Raw genomic sequence first — 20,245 nt, 5'->3', positions numbered from 1 at the left:
AGCAAAAGAAAAGTAAAAATAAAGTTAGAAACATCTATTCTGTGATTTAGTACAAAATGCGAAACCTGCCCCTCAGGTTTGCTTTGCTGCATCTCTATGTCTGTAACAGGGAGATTACCATTTTTGGTACGATCTTTGTGCGTGAATTGAATATTTGCTAAAATATTTAGGTGCATAAGTAGGCATAGCTGCTGGTTTGATTAGTTTGTTGGTGTTGTGTTTTTTGGGTTTTTTTTGGTTTTTTTTTTTTTTTTTTGGTGTTTTTTATTTTTATTTTTTTTAATTGGACACAAAAAATACATAAATTGAGCAGAAACCTTTTTTGGAGATGACCAGAAAGAGAGAGGCTGCACTGTGATTGCAGTGGAGCCACAGGTCTTTACTGGTGTCCACTGGGAATGGCTGGAATTACTGATCTGTGGCCTGTGCCTCCTTCTGCCCACCAAGGACTCTGTGGGCCACAGGACATTTCAGAGGGCCTTTTTCAGAAGTGTTATTCCAAAATGTGTTGTCCTTGGAGGGATAAGTATTGGCAGCAACTGGGCAGTGATTTGGCTTGGGGAATTCTGCTGTTGTTTCTTTTTATGTACACTCTTGCTGAAGGCTGGTGGAACTGGAATTGTGATTGAGAGCCTGTCATTCAAGAAATGACTTTTCAGTTGAAATAAAGCAAAGAAATTTAATGAATTTTATGAGATAACAAACCTTAGAATTGAAGTCACTGGTGGATTACATTTATCATGATTTCTGTGCTGTTAAAAGTTATTTGAACAGCAACACGTCAGATGATGGTTTTCACAGCTGAGCCTTTGTTGTCTTTGTTGATATTTATAGGAGAAGCCCAGATGTACAAGCTAAAGAAGAACTGTGGAAACATATTCAGTAAGTATGGTCCTTGTAGGGTTTGAGATGTGCTTGGTTTGCCTGTAATGTAGTTATTCAAATCCCCTCCACTGTTGCACTACACTGATTTAGTTTCAGTAAAATATGTATATGTTAATGACCCCTGTGTGTAGAAGATACTGCAGGCCACTGAGTGCATGGAATAAAGATGACCATTATATGTAAATGAATTATTAAAGAACAATACATAATTTTAGAGATTTATTCCTATGTGGCTTCCAAAATGTTAATATCAACACTTTTAGCATGACACCCCATTACCCCTTAGGAAGATATTAAGCAATTTCAAAGCATATTCACTGTTTAGTACACATAATGCTCATGATATTGTGAAGCAACAAGATCAGATTTGCATGGAGGTGAGAAGAAGGTGGAACAGGATGATGGGACATGCAGTTGAAGCAATCAAGGTGAAGTTACACTTATTTCAAAATAGGTGTCCTATTTTGACATCAAGATAGCTTCAAGGCTAACAACATCTTGTTTTACTAAATCTTTTTAGCCCAATAAAAACTTTTGCACTTCACGGTTACTGTTACATTTTTTACTTTTCCTAATCCTTTACAGGAAGGAGCTTGTGGATCCATCTGGACTATCTGAGGAGCAATTGAAAGAAATTCCATACACTAAAGTAGAGTGAGTTTATGTCAGCTTTTTTTTGTGAAAATAAAAGCCCACTTTTCTTACTTTACTGTGAACTCTGTCCTACTGAAATACGAATGGGTTTACACATAATCTATAAGATCATATCTGTTCCAAATACTCCTCTAGGATGGGTTGGGTGCGGATACTTAATAATCTTAAAATCAAATATTTTTCCTTTTCAAAATAAGAAAAAAACCCATCTTAATCTCTCCCACACATTCATAAACTTGTCTGTCTGTAGGTATGTATGTCTCCCTAGGCTAGCCATGAAAATTTCTTATATTGTAAACTACAGAACCAGAAAGAAGGGAATGCAAACAAGAAAGTAATTTTTTTCTTAAACTTCTTTGTTTTAAATATTCCTATCATCCAAGGCAGTCTTTAATCTCTGCAAACCCTTCCCTGGCTTGTCATGGGCAGCTGCCAGGGCACAGTTATTTCCTTAAGAACCAACATCCATTTCACTGCAATAATTGCCCATTTGGGATTCCAAGTCTCAGTGCAAGCAGCTGAATGTGGCACAAATGGGATCCTGGGTTGCATTATAATATACTTCCAAATACCACTATGCAGAAAAGGTTGATATTAAGGACATATAAATTATTGTATTCTTTATTAAAGTTCCATTCTGAAATATGGGCATGCCAGTTTGTCTCCTCTCCTCTCTTAAAGCATTAAATTCCAAGTGCAGACTTCTAAAAAGAAGCATCAGCCCTTTAAATTCAGCCACTGGAAAAAGCCATCTGTTACACTTCAGTACAAAAAGCAAAGACTCTCAGTCTGCAGATGAATTTATGTTTTGTGCCAAAGATCTGGTTTACCAACCCCCTGCTGTAAATTCTGTGTCTCTCTCAGGACTCAAGGTGACCCCATCCGAATCCGGCACTCGCACTCCCCTCGCAGCTACCGGCAGTACCGGCGGTCCCAGTGCTCCGATGGGGAGAGATCTGTCCTGTCTGAAGTGAAGTATGTGAACATGGTTATTAGCACTGAACTAGTCTAGTGCAGCCCAAAGGTTGTTTAGAGATCATGGTGGCATGAAGCTGCATAAAAATGGTTTGTTGGTTCGACAGGGTTCAGGCAACCCTCTGAATAGTATGCCTTCAGAGCTAAACATAAATGAAATAATTCCAAAAACATTTTATGGTTTGTTCTCAGCCACAGTGGCTTTCTTGATCCATTTGGAAGGAGGAAAACTGAAAAGGCTGAAATAAACCTGTATTGTCTTTACTGGTAGGTCATAATGTTGCTTAGGGGATGAGAATCCATGAGTTGCTTTCCAGGTAACTTCATCCTTGATAGAGTTAAGATGTTATCAGTGTTAGTCTGTAATTCTTTTCATGGGAACTCTAGTACAACCCCCTTCATAAATTGGTGGATCAGTCTTTTTCAGAAGACTGAAGAGTACTTCTGAATGGAAAAGCAACAGCCCCATTCTCAGTTGCAACAAGGCCATAAAAATATGCAACGCAGTTCCCTAGCTTTTGAAACGAGCAGAAAGGTTAGCTGTAGCTGGATAGCACCCTGAAGGAGGTGTGGCACACCCACGATTTCATGTGAGACTTGTCTTTGCCATGAGTGTGGCTGGGCCCTGGCAGAGGTTGCCCAGAGAAGCTGTGGCTGCCCCATCCTTAGAAGTGCCTAAGACCAGGTTGAAGGGAACTCTGAGCAACCTGGGATAGTGGAAGGTATCCAGGTCTATAGCAGGAGGTGGAACTTTATGGTCCCTCCCAAACCAAACCATTCTGTCAGTGATGTTGTATCAATCTGGGCTGCTTTCAAAGACCAGGAAAAGACATGGATGGGATGGGCTATGCCCTGAAGGTGCCCACAGAGGACTAGCATGACAGCTTTCAGCTGTCCTAAGTCAAGCGATAGAAGCCTTTCAGATCTACAGAACAGTCTGTGTCAGTTTCACTGTTCTTCCTCTGCACAGTTATAGTTTACCTCATTAAAGCAGTATCCATTTTGTGATACCATAATTCCAGTGTCAAAACTGATCTGGTCCCTCCACTGCCTGTGACACGATCTTCAGATGGGAAAGTTCCCAGCATCCAACTGACTCAACAGGTTAGTGATTGTACATCCTTTTCAATTTTCCTTTTTACTGGAGGGAGAAGTGGGGCTCTAGTGCTTTATTTAAGATAGTCTTTGTTTTTCACTGAAAAATAAAGATGAGTTTTTTTTCAGCAGCAGCGTGAATTGAACTTTTGTATTTTACTTAGACTTTGTTTGTATTTCAAAATACATGTAGTTCTTAGTACATGCTCCTGTGAACACCTACTTCTGCTGCTGGAGAACTCTTTCCCAATCTGATGCATTCCTAAGTTGTATCTCTGCTTGTCACTGAAGGAAAACTGACTTTTACCACTTCTTGAATTATGCAAATGTAGTTGTGATGCAGTTGTAATCACATAATTTATTAATTTCTTTTAGAAGAGTTTTGTTGCTTGGGCTTGAAACAGTGCTTCTTTAATTTTCTTTCTATTTTTTCCCCCCACAAATACTGAAAATTTTTTTAAGCTATTGACATCTAAAAAGCACAGAACTTCCCTTTTGTTAATATAACTTAATCACTGTCTTTCATCATACATTACACTACCATATCTCTCAGTTTTGATAGTTTTATTGAGGTCAGAATGTGAGACGCAAATTCTGTTCAAAAGCACTCAGAGGTCTTTATTACAAACACACAAAAGGGGAACCAAAAGATGGAAGGGAGAATTCCAAACACCTAACTTACCATACCAGTAATGTTAAAATGTTCAGTGTGTACAAACACCTCTCTTCTTCCTCTGCCCCAGTCTCCCTCATGACTGTGGCCATTAATTCCTTGTGAGTGTTTACTTGCAGTGTTTTGCTAAATATCAAATAATTAATCATGGCATTTTCTGAAGAGGCAATAGCACAAAGGGGCAGCAGCTGGCAGGAGGGAAGAGGGGAAAAAAGTTCTGTTTGATCAAATAAATGTAGAGACTAATATTCCTGATGTGTGTACATGAATTGCCATACCCATAGCCGAAGGCTTTCATAGCAAGTTAGCAAAATACAGTGTTTAAATTCTGCTGTGTCTTTTCAACAACATGTTTAATTTATTCTCTTCAGAGGCAGAATGGATCTAAGGACAGCCTAATAGAAGAACCATCTCTGCTATCCACTAACAATGTTGATGGAAAACCCAACACTAAGATTGTAAAGACTGTACAGGTGTCACGCTTCAAGGTGGAGACTTGACTGATGAATTGAAGATGGTGAATGGATTTTGGTCTTTGGAAAGTGAGAATTTGTTTATGTGTGCAAGGGAAGGAACTGAAGTCAACGGGGTGGTCTTTCCTTCAGGACACCTGGCAGTGCAGCCTGCTTGCTGGGAAGACCAAGCAATGGTTTTATCACCAACACCATTCTAGTGGTATGACTGATTGACGACAAGCTGCCTCACAGACAACCAAAACCAAAAGTCCTTGCAAAACTGAGAGATCAGCAGTTACATTTCCAAAAGATGAACAACAACAACAAAAAAAATTGCTGCAAAACAGGCTTCATGGTCTGCTCTGTAACTGAATAGCCTTGTTCCAAGAAGTGACTCTTAACTGACGTGATCAGGATCAAGATAAGTAAAATAGTCATATTTTTGGTCAATTGTGCAATACAGTGTGATATGGGGAAAATATCTTCACAATTTATATGGGGATCAACTTATGTTCTGAGACATAAGGACACATAGCTCTTACAAGTGTTATTTTCACCAAGGACAATAACAGATGCTTGTGTTGTTGATACAAATACTGACTCAACCCATTTTAACTCAAAAACAAGACTCTGTAACATGCTGTAGCAGTACATTCCAGAGGTGACACAGACTTTGCTTTGGGCAGGTTTAAGTGCTCTAAATTTTGAATGTCCTTTTGTGTAGAGGAATTATTTAAATGAACATTCCATACCACAGATACATTCCATGTATTTACCAACATGTAGTAAAGCACACTGGAAACAGGGGAATATAAATTGACCCACTGTGATAAGACTGCTTAACAAGGCACTTCAGTGCTGGTTAAATGAAACTTGTGAAGTAGTATTTAAAACAGCTAGAAAATAGTTGTTTTTTTTTTTTTAATCTAGATTAGCAAAATCTGTCTTAATATCTCGTATAAAATAATCTGTCACTTTTCTCTGAGCCATTTCTACTGTTAAAATGACAAAGGCAGTATTTCAGGTATGATAACTATAATTTCTTTTCTATTGCCATGGTAGGAACACTAAGTTTTAATGATGCTGCACATTGAGTGGGTTATCTTCTAATACATATCTGAAGTGATGCCAGGCTCTTCTCTTGTCCTAGCACTTCTCACAAATATCTGAAAATCACTTTTCTGTCTCCCATTTGTCCACAGTCAGCACATGGATGAACCTTCAGGTGTTGCTGACTTGCTAGAGAGCTTAGCAAAGTCTTTGTGTCATGGAAGTAATTTTTTGCTAAGTGTAATCATTGAACTAAGTACTGAATTAGTCAAATAGTGTCACAAACAGTTGTAGCAGCTCACGTGCCTTTCTACATCTGTCCTCTCTACACTCAACCCTCAAAACCCAGAGAGATTTGCAGTGATCCTGTGTCTTTCAGTCCAAACAATACCAGGGAATGGCAGCCCTGTCAGAAAAGCAACACTGCTTGAGAACTGGAGTTGGCATAAGGTGTTTAAGTTACACCTTACAAGAGGCATGGGATTACAATTACACATTTTAACTGACTAAACTGGTAAGCAAAATGTTGTACAATGTGTTTTATTTTCCACTTTATTTTTTTATTCTTCATTGTTTCATGATCTGAGGTGGTCAGCTGGATGTTACTAGCCAGGGTGGCAGCCATACAGTTTGTATATTCCTATCACAGTATGGAGTGGTCTCTAGGTTGGGAAGTAATGCAGGGAAGGCAGATTCACTTAACAAATACTTTTTTTGGTCATTTACTTGGGACAGCTCTGCTTCTACAGTCTCAGTGAACAAATGTGAGGGAAAAAAAAAAAGAGCAAGAACCCTTCTCTAGTAAAAATTCAGTTTTCATGGAGGTTCTTTAGAATTTTTTTAATTTTCTGTGGATTTAATTCTAGGACATTGTTGGGCTTGGCTTAAAGTATTTGCTCAGCTTTGTAAGTTTGTTAAATGGTTTCATTATCATTCCTCCAATTTAAAGTGATCCTTTAGGATCTGTTTATGACCTTGTGTAGTACTGTCAAGAACACAGTTAGAAAAAGCCCAAACAAAACAAAAAAACCCAAGCCAAAACTAAAAAGAAAATCCAAACCCAAACCACAACAAAAACCCTGACCAACCCCTAGGAAAAAAAAAAACCACCATAGCAAAATGGCTTAATGGAGAGCATCACAATCTTTTGGAAGACAACTGAAAAATGACAAACTATACAAGAACTGGTTAGTGCCAGCAATGAAAGCTACTCCTTGTTCCTTTGAGGTGTTCCAGCTTGGAACATTACACATGTGCTTTATAGTTTGCTGCTTTCTAATCATTACCATTAGTTTGCTATTTTTACCCAGGCATAGGTAAGTAGCATGTATCTACTTCTGCAGGAGGATTTGTATTATTATATGAGAATTATCTGTACATAGTGTACCTATCTTGCCAGTCTTTAAATATTGATCAAGAAGGTTTATATCCAACCTCATGTTTTCCTGTGGGCTTTCAACGTCCTGTGGGCCTTTTGTTTGTTATTGCTGAATACTAAGCAAATACATCAGCCAAGTGCATGGTATTTTACTTATTGCACTACACCAGAAAATAGCTTCTATCTAGTCTAGTAGTGAAAGGTTTAAATTCTCAAGTCACTAGAGAGTTGTTTGATAATCAAGCCAACTTTATTGCATTTAGATGAGAAGTTTAAGGAGAGAGCCCCAGATTTGAGTTAGTGATCTTCTCCCTCATGAGACTATGTAGGAAGCAGGTTTTTAGCAAGTCTGATGTTAGCCTGGGCCACTACAATCCAGTTTTGTGTCCACAAAAGACTAAAGATATAATGCCTCCTATTACATGTTTTCCAAATGTTTTGTTGTGCCAAAACAAGGCAAAACTTGCAATAAGGACGTCACTGTCACCTAATAGTACAGAAAAGCAAATTTTTTTCATAAATGTGATCCTCTTTTCCCTTCAAGCATTTCCTCAATCATTTGAGAAAAAGCACCTTTTAAATGGTATTTTTGTGAGATATACACATAAGTGATCAATCACTGAAAACACTGTGTCACAGCTATGCCTTCCACACCTAAACCAGCTCTACATGTCTAAGTGACCAGCCTCTTACAGATCTGAGCTACACCTTGCCCTCTCCACTGCTGCCACCCTTCCCCAGCTCTCCTGGGGCGTTCACTGCCTAGAGGCAGTTACATTTGCAGATTTGGAGTCTGGATGTCAGTGTAAAATACTTGCACATCCTGATCAATCAGGCAAAAGACATGAGATACATAACAGCGTCAGGAAGTTTACCCTGGGGTTGAATGCCATATACAGACCCCTGCTCACTTGGACAAAGGATTGTTATTTGAGGCATTCTCACCCTAGTTCTCCTGAATTGATCTCAGGCCAACGATTTAAATTTGCCTCTGCCTTTACCTCTTCTGAGACTTCCGTAAGTGCTAAGCATTGGTAAGTTATAGAACTCTCACTAATTAGCAACAATTACAACATATTTGCACAACCTTTTGCAAAACATGTATTTTATACAATAAAGAGGGCTTGCTAATCACAGCACAAAAGCACTGTTGTATATCCTGTACTGATTCCCTCGCTTAGCTGGCTGGTTTCTTTCATTTGGAACTAGCCTGGACCTGCTGTTTTCTGTACTGCACCTCTTACCAGTATCACTAACTCTGCAACTTGTATTCTAATCAAGCTCATTATATTGATGATGTTTGTTGCAAAGTCATTACCATTTAAGTTGCCAAATTCATTCCTTTTACACAGGTGGATATTGAGCTGAAGAGATAGCATGTTTTCTTTTGGGAAGATTTGTTTAATTCAGAACTCCCTAGAAAGGTGTTTGAAGACAACATACATGAACATACCAATGTGATACATTTGTTCCATGTACAGTAGGTATTCATGAAGCAACTGTGTGCTTTATTTTAAAATGAGTTTGATAGATGGCTGTGTCAATACTCGTGTCCAGGTTATTTAAAAGTTAAGTAAAACTTGAATTTTTAGGGCATTGCATGGTTGCCTGTGTGTCTTATTTACATTACACTAAGGAGTAAAGCCTTCAGAAACACAGATTCATTTGACACCACCATCTGGTAAAAACAGGTGTAGTACCAATTAAAATCCACTTGAGGATACAGCTTCTCCAGATTAAGTTTTTTATCTTGTAGCTGGAAGTTGTCAATGTAAGGTTTGCATTTCCAGTGCACATCTATACCAGCTTCCTTTCTCACCTAAAAATCACCAGAGAGCAACAGCAGACTATGTAAGCTGTCAAAGCAAACACACAGATACAGAGCCAGTGTGGCAAACATTCCCTCCGTAATGTGTCTGTTTTTATTCCTGTATTTGTTCTCCTGAGTAAGAGCTGTGGTATGCTGACCTTGGCTGGACACCAGGTGCCCACCAAGCTGCTCTACCACCCCCCTCCTTAACAGGATGGGCAAGGGAATTAGATGGAAAAAATACTTGTGGGTCAAGATAAAGGAGTTTAATAAAGCAGAAGCCAAAACAAAAAAACCTCAAACTCCAAAAGATTTACTTTTTCTACTTTCCAGGAGCACATGGTGTCCACCCAGTTCCTGCAAAGCAGGGCTTCAGTACATGTAGCAGGTTGTTCCAGAATATTAATACCTTATCCTTTCTCTTCAGTTTTTATTGCTGAGCAGATTCTTAGTCTGATATTTTTTCAAGGCTGCAATCCAGTTAGCCAGTCATACAAAATAATTAGCAGTCCTAATGTTTAACACTGTACTTCACATTTACCAGCATTATTATATACGTAATCTGTGACCCTTGCACACACCTATTGCTCCCTGTACCTCGCTTTTCCCTTATTCTACTCCTGTATAAACATTAAAGCTTGGGGTTCTACATCTTTTTTAGCTGAAAGGAAGTTTACCCTGGGGTTGATACCAAGCAAGTATCTAACAATGGTGTTAAATACCAATTATCAAATCAGTCACTAGCTGTTGCTCTTGAGATTTTTTTTTTTTAATGTTTTAAAAAGCTACTCCTGTTGGTCTTACAGTTCAAGAACAAAGGCCCATAAGCAGAACTCCTGAACAGATGGTATCTTCAGGGAATGTAATCCCTAGTAAAAACCCTAAACTTTCAAGTATATCCCATAATTACAAGCTGGACCTCTAAAAATTAATTACTCTTGTCTAAACCCCCTTCTCTCTTGACAAACTAAAAACAACCTTACACTTAGAATTAGTAACATTCAGTACTGAAAAATCACACATTGCAAGATACACAATTTAAACATTTGTTCTTCTGATAAACTATGTTAAGTCTTCCTAGAAAAATAAGCAGCAATCCCAATTATCTCAAGAGTATTTCACTCTAAGTTATGCTGAAGTACCACATGATGTAGCTGGTCAAGGTGATAATAAACCAAGCTTGCCATTCTCCATGTTGGATAAACATCTTTCCTACTCATTTTAAAGCCAGGTTTGCTGAACTTCTACTTTTAAAATTTCTACTTTTGCTCACTGCAATATAAATCTCAGCCAACCCTATCTTCAAATACTACAGGAGACCATGGTTTAAGTCATCACATCCCAACTCACTCCTGGGCTTTGTTTCATCCACAGGAGTGCATTGGTATCCCAACAATAACACAAAGGAAGTCCAAACTCTCTAAAAGAAGCAACTGTTACTAAGGCTTGGGAAAGACAGAAATTCTGAGAACAGAAACATTAATCTTCAATTTTTTGTCTATACAAACATTACCAGACACTGCCACAATACAGTTAAATGCACTTTGTCTTACTACATGAAGACTTAATAGTCCATCTTTCAAACAGTTTTTTGTTTCTTAGGAGTGTTTCAATGGACAGGCATTGCTCTCAGGCTGGTTCTAACAATACTTCCTAAGGAAAAAAATAAATACACAATGTGAGACTGGACACATGTAGCACACAGCTCTTTTTAATAACATTCTCTAAATCCCCAACACTAATACAAAATTACAAAGATGAGCTTCCCCTCATTCCTTGGGCAAAAAGGTAAAATTTGCAAATCTAAATTTTAGGAAGCCTGCCTGAAAGAGGCCTTTTGCCCACGTAAGCAAGAATTCAGATGGTAACTACAAGCTGGTGGCAGTAATAACACTTTCCGGCTAGTGGGAATCAGTGGAAATTTCTGCAGTACTAACTCATACATATGACTGTGCATTAGAAAACACACTGGGAACAGTAAGCCAATAACACAAGATTTAATAATTTTTTGTCGGAAAACAAGCAGCAGCTTTGTTACTGGACACACTGCGAATAACGGATTACACAAACTTTTCTCTTCCCAGACAGAGACTCATACACAGAGTGCCCACCTTACTCTTCAGCCCTGCAAAAGTCCCCAGTGCCTAGGGTGCAGAAGGTGCGGATGGATTTCACAGGCTCACTTCCTAGCAGCAGCAGTGGTAAAGGATTCAGTGCATCTGTGTTGCTCAAGCAGATTCTCACATTTCATTGATGAAACTTTCTAATTTTATTACTTTCAAGAGCATTATGGCCAACCTGGAGGAGTTTCATCACTTCACTGAAGATTAGTTATATTTTCTCCTGAAAAAAACCCCAACCCAAACAAAAGCTACAGTGATGTAGTACAGGATCATTCTTACACCAGATTTCCAGTACTGACCTAGAAGTTCCTGGCTTCAGAGACTTGGATTATGTGTCACACCCTTGGGTACGTAGGTTACACAAATCACAGTCTCAGCAACAGAGAAAGACTTAACAGTGTATGCAATTTTTATTAGTACCTTGTTTGTACTAATGAATTTTGGGCTGACTTGCGCTACTCAGCTTTTCAATAGTGCTGGCATTTCCAAGACTTTACAGTGAAGCAGTATCTGGCATATGAGATTCCAAGCTTTCTTTCATATTTTGCCACTCTTTTTAACATTTTCAATCCTTGTGTTCTGAACTGCTCCACAATATCACACCCCTAAAAGCAAACATGAGAAAGCAAGTCCTTGTCTTGGACACGCTGGCCGCCGCATACTGATTTAACAAGCCACCCACATGAAAATTTTTATTTTGTAGCTTCCACTTTGTTCTTTTTGACATGAATACAGCCATCAGGCTGATCTCACTCTCACTGTTTCAGTTCTAATTTCTGCTCTCAAGTCATTGTGCCAAACCTTCCCAGCAGAAAGCCTGCTTCATTGTAACAGCAGGGTACAGGACAGAGTTGCACAAGGAATTATTGTTACTCACAGCCCTGCAATCAGCACTTGGCTTCTTCCCACATGCCCTTCTCATGCTCAGAGACTTTCACCACACAGGGAGATCCCGAACTTCCAGCAAAACACACTGGAAACCTGTAAGAAGCATTCCTAACATTAAGCATTCTGTCAGGAATCTGACAATATCAACGAACACTTTAAACTTTCAAAAGGGCATCAAGGAAAGCCCAGCAAAAGAGCAGACAACATATTATCCAATACTGAATGAACACCTACAAATCTACAAAAACAAACCACAATTTTTCCCCTTTAAGAAGATTTTAATATTTTCTGTGTGTTGAGTATTAAGCTGTAAATATATTTTTATAATAGAAAATCTAGAGGCCACTGCTGGAAACCTGGAAAGTTATGTACTAATTGCAAATGTAAAGATCATGACAGACAGGAGCGCTAAACAACGCTAAAAGTGGCCATTATAATTTTCCTCTTTTAGTAACTGTCAGATTCTCCACTTTTAAAGACTGAAGAATAAAACCTACTACATAGCTACTCAACCACACTATTTCTACATGGTTTTTTTGGTTTTTTTTTTTTTTTTTTTTTTTAGGTTTTTTTTTTTGGTTTTTTTGTCCTTGCAAAAACAGAGAGGAGGAAGGTACATAACCAGCTCCCGAAACCACTTTGAGCAAGAATTCCTGTTTGCCTTTTTTGACACCACATCCATTCTGGACAGGAATGAATGGGCAACACAAAGGCCAAAACCTAAGTATGGGAACTCTATACCCCAGCAAAATTAAATTCACAGCTTATGAAAAAGAGCAATTATTAAGTTGAAAAATAATTCAAAATTCACAATTAAGTAATATTATATACAGAGCAAACATTTAATAAGAAAAGCCAAGAATACCATGCTCTTGGGACATCTTTTAGTCATGTTGGTGCATGCTCCGGCCACTGACCAACTTCCACTGCTTTCATCTGGGAAAGAAAAGGAGAAGACATATTTGGAAGAGCGACAAAGACACACAAACAGTACAAGGAGTCTAAAAGGACGTACTAGAGGTAAACGCCCGATTTCGAAGTCAGGCACTGCCAATAACCACAACCCCACACCGCAGCTCCCTCAGCAGCCGCGGCCGCCGAGCGCCTCCTTGGCGCGCCTCCCGCGCGGCGAACCATCCCTCCCGAAAAAGAGGAGGGCACGCCGTGCGCTGTCTCCTTCTCTTCCCGCAGCGTAGCGGCCGCATACTGAGTGCGCAGCAGACGCGAGACTTCAGCTCCGGTCATCCACGCAGAAGGAGACCTGAGCAGGAGACGCTGCCACGGAAAGGCGCCGAGGTGCGGACCAGCATCGGCTCTCCCCGCTCTGTCAACGCGGCGATGGGGGCGCCTCAGAGACGGAAACAGCGTCGCACCCCGCTGTCTGCGCATGCGTATTGCCGCGCCCGCCGAGCTGTGTGGCGGCTGTCGGGGGGAAATTGCTGGTGTTTCCTGTTCCTTCTGGCCGCTCCTGGTGTTTCCGGGGCCTTTGTGCGGCCTCTCTGTATTCCCTGTACCTCTCGCTGGTGGCTGCGATACCTTCAGGTTGAATTGTCTGTCCCCAGCTGAACTCCCCTCGCCTTTTGTAAACGTAACCAGTGCCCTCAGATAACACACAGTAGAAGTTGCTTAATGAAGAAAAGGGCTGTGTTTGAAGAATTGTGCAAGGTTACATCACAGAAATAAGCATGCTTTAGGTGGGCCGAGGATGTTTTGCTGTGTGAGAGCTGTGACCTTTTACCCTGTGGTGTGCTTGATTTGTGGAAACCTCCACTTTGCTCCCTTGCAATATAAGAATAAGCAATGTTTCTTTTCTAAACCTGTCTCTGTGTCTGTATTCAGAGAGCCAAAATGGGCTGTATCCACCCCAGCAGTTTCCTGCTGTTTCCTCCACTGGGAGCACATGAAGAGAGGAACCAGCCTTGGTTCACTCTGCAAGTTGTGACAGTGCTCGATATTGAGGCTTGAGTGCTGGCAGAAGCTCAGCTCTTTCCTGACTTTGTCTTCACACATTTGAAATCCTGTGGGAAGGGGGAATCAGAGCAGGCAGGTACACCAGGAGGATAACCTGGCAGCATGTCTAGAAAAGAGCAGGATGAGGCTGGTGCCAGCTATAGGGAAACCTGTACAACTCTCCTACCTGCCTTGCTCTGGTGGATTAAGCTATCATCTAACAAAAAATTCTACGTTACTGATTCCCACATTTATAAATCCCAAAGTCCATAACTTTCTGTGGGTGAAACACAAGCTGTCAGGTGCAAGTTGGAATCTGTGCAGTTCACGTCTGTGTGCCTGCTTCTTTGCTTGTGGAGTGGTCAGCGTTTTCTGGTACTCTATAGGGTTTCATGTTCTTTGCTGGAATCCATCTTGCTCTGCTTCTTGGGGCTGCTGTGGTCTGCTTCCTTCTTTTGGCTCCTCCTTACCTGGGAACATCAAAGGAAGCACACAGTGTCCGGAAGTTAGAGTTGCCAAGTCATTTCTGCAGAACAGCCTGGAGTGTGATGCCTTAGCTAAATTACAGGAGGTTATGAAAAGGCTGCCTAATGCCCAGGCAAAGAGACATGATTCATTGCAGCTAAGACAGTTAGGAGGAATAAAGATAAATAAAAGAAAAAGTTAAGGGGCAAGCAGATGTCATCACTTAGAGCTTCTGGGAAAGTCTTCATACTTGCAGGAGTGCAACATTAGTTTGCTTTACAGAAATTAGCTTTTACATCATTATGCTTAGACATGTCTAAGACAGGGTATATAAGTGCTCTGTTTATAGCACAAACTAAAATAACATCAACATTAATTTTAAACAGATTCACCTCTAATAGCTTTGGCTTGTCGTTTGAAATTCTGTTTTGTACATGAGGAAGATTGTCTTAGGTGTTGCCTCAAGCCAAACTTATGCATGCATAAAGGTCAGCACTTTGAGTAAAGTGATATTAGAATTCACAAGTAGTGGTCTTGGAGGGACACGGATGAGATTGTTTGTGACAGTCAAGCTATTAAATCAGTGGAGATCTGTTACTCTGTGTTGCTGATACAGTCAAGTGTTGATTTGCTGCTCAGGGAGAGCTGCCTGGACAGATGTTTAAGTCAAATATAGCTAGGTTTTGATTATCTAAGTGAACGGTATAGTGAGGAAAAAGCTTTAAATGTCTGTGACATATATTATTTATGCCTGGGGATACAGGAGAACTTAAATAGCTAAAATGAGAAAATGTTCCATCTATAGAACACTAACTGCCTTTATGAATGATGTGGTCACTTCAGCTAAATCCAGAAGTTGTTACGGAGTCAGAGAGTCACAGAATGGTCTGGGTTGGAAGGGACCTGCTAGTCCAAACTCTGTGCCGTTGCCAAGGGCATCTTTCACTAGACCAGGCTGCACAAAGCTGCCCCACCAGCCTGGCTTTGAAGACTTCCAGTAATGGGGACATCCACAGCTTCTCTGGGCAATCTGACTATCCTCAGGCTAAGGAATTTCTTCCTTATGTCCAATCTAAATTTCTCCTCATTTAGTTTCAGACCATTGTTTATTGTTCTGTCACTACAGGCAAAGGTAAAAAGCCTGCCTACATCTTTGTTGTAAGTTCCCTTTAAGTATTGAAAGGCTGCTTTAAGGTCTGCCTGTACCCTTCTCTTCTCCAGACTGAACAACACCAAATCTTACGAACTCACCCCTCAAACCTGTTGAAGTCTCTTTGAAGAGAATCCCTTCTCTCAAGCCTTTCAGTTTGGTATCATCTGTAAACTTGCTGAAGCAATCATATACCATAAGAAAACAGTGATCAAAGCTTTTCAGATCATAGACAGGTTAGGGACATTGATCACACATCCTGTGTTTTCTTACTGAACAACTTTGAAGACAGTAAAAATAATCAGAGGCACAATTTACAAAAGACAGGAGATGATGCTGCACAGCTGGATTTATTTATGTTTTCAACTGATTCATTTAGTCCTGTCAGGGTTAGAATTTTCTGGAAAGTGGGAACATAATTCAAATTGGAATGACTTAATGTGCCTCTCTTCTAGGTGATCACAGTGAATCTGAATTCCTAATCTCTGAATCTGTGATAATTTTATTTTTTTTACAAATATTCCCACAAAACCAGGACATGCTAGATTGAAGGCATAACTAACAATAATTCTTAGTTACCTAGTAGATAAGAACAACTTCTTGAGGTGGAAACAGACACCATATTTAAATATATGGGAGGTTTAACAGAAGGTTAAAGCGTGAGTCCTGCTTTGCCAGGTCAGGACACTTCTGTCCCAGCAGCTGGCCCTGTTGTTCAGATTATTTATTGTACATTTTGCCCAGTTAGCAGCTGTGAATTATCTGCTCTGGTACCAAGCCCTGTTGTAGCTTTGTGGCCTCTTACGTGGAATCTGAGTTAAACCACTGTCCAGCAGCATGCAGTGGTTGATGTATTCCAGTTTGTCTACGCAGCCACGGGGCGCAAGAGGACAACTTCGACCCTACAGTGATTAAGAAAGAAAAGCTGAACCTACCTAGTAAAAGGCATAAGACAGTCAGGCTTTTTTGTCTTTGAAGTTAATGGTGAGGTACTACTTTCTCTTTTGTTTCCTAATCATGTGATCAATTATTTAATCACTGGAATTATTTTAGTGCCAATTGGCAATATTTTTTAAGCCAAATTATAAAAGGGCTAAAGAATAATAATTTCTTGAAGGTTTTCTGAAAAGTTATCATTTGGCTGGCTGAAAGTGCTGTTTGCACTACTTGTCATCCTGCCAAATGGAAAAAGCATGGGAAGGAGCAATGATAATGACTACTACACTTACTAGTGTATTCGTTCTTTTGCACAAATTTCTTTTCAGTCTGTTTAACCAGCTTGCAAGTGGCACTGCAGACTTCCAGCAGCAAGGTACCTGTGTCTCTAAGTACGTGTCAGCATTTGTATGTACAAGGTCTGTTGACCTGTTTCAAGCCCAGCACTTAAGTGAGTCTGCTCTTAACAGCTACATAAACTGAGATTTTTCCTTTCTGTTAAAATATTCTTGGGCATTTCCTGAACATGCACAAAAGGCCTTTTCTTATTACTGATGTATTCTGTGGGACCTGAGAATATTTCTGACTAGTATTGAAAGAGCCTATTAGGCTTTAAATTACATTAACTTTAGTTTTAAAAAGTACTGCATATGATAAATGATCTCTTCATTCACTCTTACTTATTTTCAAAGTAGAATTCAACAGCTGGCAACTGACATAGTCATAAGGGGGCTCTCTGCACCACCACTCCCCAAGAAGTATAATATCAAAATAAGTTAGTTTTTTATGAATTGATCACTATGTGCAAGGGAGAGTGAATATTCAGTCTTACTCTTCAAGTGGAGTAAGCACAGTTCTGGCTCCTCATCCTTTTCAGTAGTCATTCATTTCCTGTGAACGCTAAGCAGTTAAAATCTGAATCTGCAATAAGCATCTTGTTTAGTTCCACTCTGTCTGGGTGTGTCCTTAGTTTTCCTGAGTGAATTCCAACACTAACTTGTAAGACTAAAATTCCCCATTGTGCTTTCTTCAGCAAGAAAACCAGTTCCTGCCCTTCCTGGCTTGTGGCCTCATTTCAGTTCCCAGCATCAATTAACTGCTCCATGAATTTTGTCAGTGCTGGTATTTGTGGCAGCATGCCGCAAATCTGGTCACTGAAACAGTCAGACTCCTAAAACATACAATTTGCCTTCAGGCACACTAAAATGTGTGATAGAAGATAATAAATAAAAATAATTAAATATAGCCTGAGAAGAGTCAAGAAAGATTAAATATATGCACTTCAGTTTGAGATGTATGTTGCAGAGAAAGCTTGTAGATCCACCTATTCTTTGCTTCCTTTCCTTCATAAAGATTAAGGGGCTGCTGTGTGCACCATATTTAAGTGGTGTTACAGGAAATCCTAACACAGCACAGTAGACTGTTTGGAGAGAACATCGTTGTAAAAGCTGAAATATCTCTAAAGTGATTCGTGAGCAGCAAGGCATTAGTGTGGCATTGTTCCTATCAGGCTATCTTGAGGCACTTCCAAAGTTAGACTTTCTGCGTGCCCTTGCTGAACTCCCACCAAAGTTGCAGGGTATGATTTCCTTGGCTTTTTATCCGCACTGGTTCTCAGCGTCTTTTTTTCTACAACCCACCAGAGGTCAGTGTAATGCCAAGAATGGCGAGCACTACGGCCAGGACAGTAATGTCAAGTTGCTGGGGTTATAGGAGCGTAGCAGCGATCTTGTCTTTTTGTCAACAGCGTACCTTGTCTTTTGGCAGTAGCAGCTGAATTAGGGAAAGAGTATGGAGCTGCCAGTGAGTCAGTGTGAAGTCACCTGTAGGTGGTGAGCTTGCCACCAGAAGTATGAAGCTGGCTATATCTTTGAAACAGTGTTAACGTCAATTAGCAGCTTTTCAGATATTCTGGAGAGCCAAAGAATGGCCTAATCTTATTAAGCTCTTGTCTCAATGGGTCATTCCCTTCGTTTTCTGGCAACACTTTTTCGCTGAATAAAGCCTCTCACTGGACTACAATGACCTGCCAGTTTCCTTCAAAAGTGATAATATTAATGGGAAGCATTTTGGGACTCTTAGTGTAACTTTTTTCTGCTTTAGTTTTTATTTGTTTTTACTGACTTTGTTTGCCACTGTATTTCCCTATTCAGCTGATTTGTACAGGCTATTTGCAAGTTCCTCTCAGCTTCTGTTGGTAGCCTCACTTGCTAAGTATATTAAACTACAAAACCCACTAAAATACTGGCACACTAAGAATTTTGTTAAACCTGTAAGAATTTTTTCTGTTCAGAAATTTTTTTGTAGCCACTCTGTATCACAGGTCTCTTCATCTGGTGCATTGCATTTGAAGCTGGCTTGCCAGTGTTTTCCTACCTGTTCTGTGGTTTTTATCACTACTAACAAGACAATAGACTAGGTTATCTTGGACATAACAAATGTTTTGAGCAATTGTCTTTTCCTCTGTGATGTGAATCCAGCAATTGGCTCTTTATTTTGTGGTAGTTCTAGGACTGAGTATTTGGTAGAAATAAGTACTCAGGCTCTGGTAAATCAGATAGTAAAGCAGATTTTCATGCACTTGAGCATCCCCAAAAGAAGACTCATTTACTAATGTGTAAATTGGGCTTCAGTGGCAAATAACAGACTGCTCCCTTACATATACTTTTAGGATAACACGTTTCTATTACTATATAAATAATTCTCACAATTATTGAAAAAAAACACAGAAAATCAATATGGGAATTGCTTGATGCAGAGATATGCCCAGCAGCATATAGTTATTTACTCTTGAATTAAGAAGAAATCTTGAAACTGGTGCAGGAAAATGACACTTTAGTCCTTAGCATAACGTCCACAGTTCTTCTGCTCATCAGGTATGAGCTGCTCAGCTGCTCTGTGGGGATGCTGGATGAACCTGCCTCAGATTCTGATTGTGAGGATTTCTCCATTGTTAAGTCAAACTATTTTAATTTTTGAGTTGGTGGACTGATTATTTTCAAAGAAAGATGTTTTTGTATGTTTATTGGCGCTGTCTTGCACTGTATATGTATACAGTACACTTGTTTTGGAAAAGTTAACTCTAATTCCTGATACATTCAAGTAGTCTAGAAATAACTTTTATTTTCAAAACGTTAGTTAGCATAAGCATACACTTATGTGTATTCTTACCTTATTCTTACCATCATTGCTGTTATATATATATATATATATGTAATTCGTGCTGTTCAGAATATGAAATAAATATAGGTTATGATGTTTTAGAAGGAAAATATAGATGACTTAAACTTACATGTGGATTCCGAGAAATCCCACAGGCTGTAGGAAGACCACATACCATTGCAAAATCACAGTCTTAAGCAGGAAGGGAACTTATTTGCAGTCGAAAGTGCCTAGCCAAGATGAGGACCACATGCACATATGTGAGATCAAGATAGTGAGGACCATCGAGAGAATTGTGGCTATAGCTGTCTGCCCAGAGTTGTGTTGTAAAACACTACCCGAAGAAAGGAGTCCACATGAATATGCCTGACCTGTGTTCATCGGTTCATCGGTGGACAGGAACTGAATTCTTCAGTTCAGCTCAAAGAAAGGAGGCAGCATGAATACAATTTACTATGAAAAGAACAAGAGGAGACCCTGCCTCGGGCCAGAAAAACAGTATAAAAACAGACAGCAAACAGACTACCAGACCGCAGTTGTGAACTGTGGGGGATTCGGTGTGTCAGAGGCCGAATCTGTTCACTCAGCTCTGATCC

The 20,245-nt window shown here is 39.8% G+C and overlaps 1 protein-coding gene, 1 long non-coding RNA gene and 1 other non-coding gene across 5 annotated transcripts in view; 1 reads left to right on the top strand and 2 right to left on the bottom strand.

The window, feature by feature from the left end:
• EPB41L4A (erythrocyte membrane protein band 4.1 like 4A) overlaps positions 1–6,808 on the top strand; it is a 125,106-nt gene extending 118,298 nt beyond the window's left edge. The window contains exons 19-23 of the mRNA XM_041399172.1: positions 835–882; positions 1,471–1,539; positions 2,404–2,514; positions 3,537–3,618; positions 4,654–6,808. Coding sequence (XP_041255106.1) covers positions 835–882; positions 1,471–1,539; positions 2,404–2,514; positions 3,537–3,618; positions 4,654–4,782 — 439 coding nt within the window. The 3' untranslated portion in view covers positions 4,783–6,808. The remainder of the gene's footprint in view (positions 1–834; positions 883–1,470; positions 1,540–2,403; positions 2,515–3,536; positions 3,619–4,653) is intronic.
• Positions 6,809–6,952: 144 nt separating this feature from the next.
• On the bottom strand, positions 6,953–13,349 carry LOC121333110. Of its 3 annotated transcripts, XR_005952244.1 has the most exons (5): positions 13,002–13,337; positions 12,852–12,922; positions 11,976–12,079; positions 11,087–11,318; positions 6,953–10,628 (listed from the first exon to the last, which is right to left on the bottom strand). It is a non-coding gene; the product is annotated as an uncharacterized LOC121333110 (long non-coding RNA). The 3 variants fall into 3 exon arrangements; XR_005952243.1 differs by lacking the exon at positions 6,953–10,628 and having other exon boundaries at positions 10,645–11,318; positions 13,002–13,349; XR_005952242.1 differs by lacking the exon at positions 6,953–10,628 and having other exon boundaries at positions 10,645–11,318; positions 13,194–13,337.
• Positions 12,569–12,701, bottom strand: LOC121333123. Its single transcript, XR_005952245.1, has one exon. It is a non-coding gene; the product is annotated as a small nucleolar RNA SNORA13 (small nucleolar RNA).
• Positions 13,350–20,245: the final 6,896 nt, after the last annotated feature.

Source organism: Onychostruthus taczanowskii, unplaced genomic scaffold, assembly GCF_017590055.1.
Source record: "Onychostruthus taczanowskii isolate IOZ18803 unplaced genomic scaffold, ASM1759005v1 scaffold158, whole genome shotgun sequence".
Taxonomy (NCBI): domain Eukaryota; kingdom Metazoa; phylum Chordata; class Aves; order Passeriformes; family Passeridae; genus Onychostruthus; species Onychostruthus taczanowskii.
The sequence above is the reverse complement of the archived record's forward strand: the minus strand, read 5'-3'. Positions and strand labels throughout refer to the sequence as shown.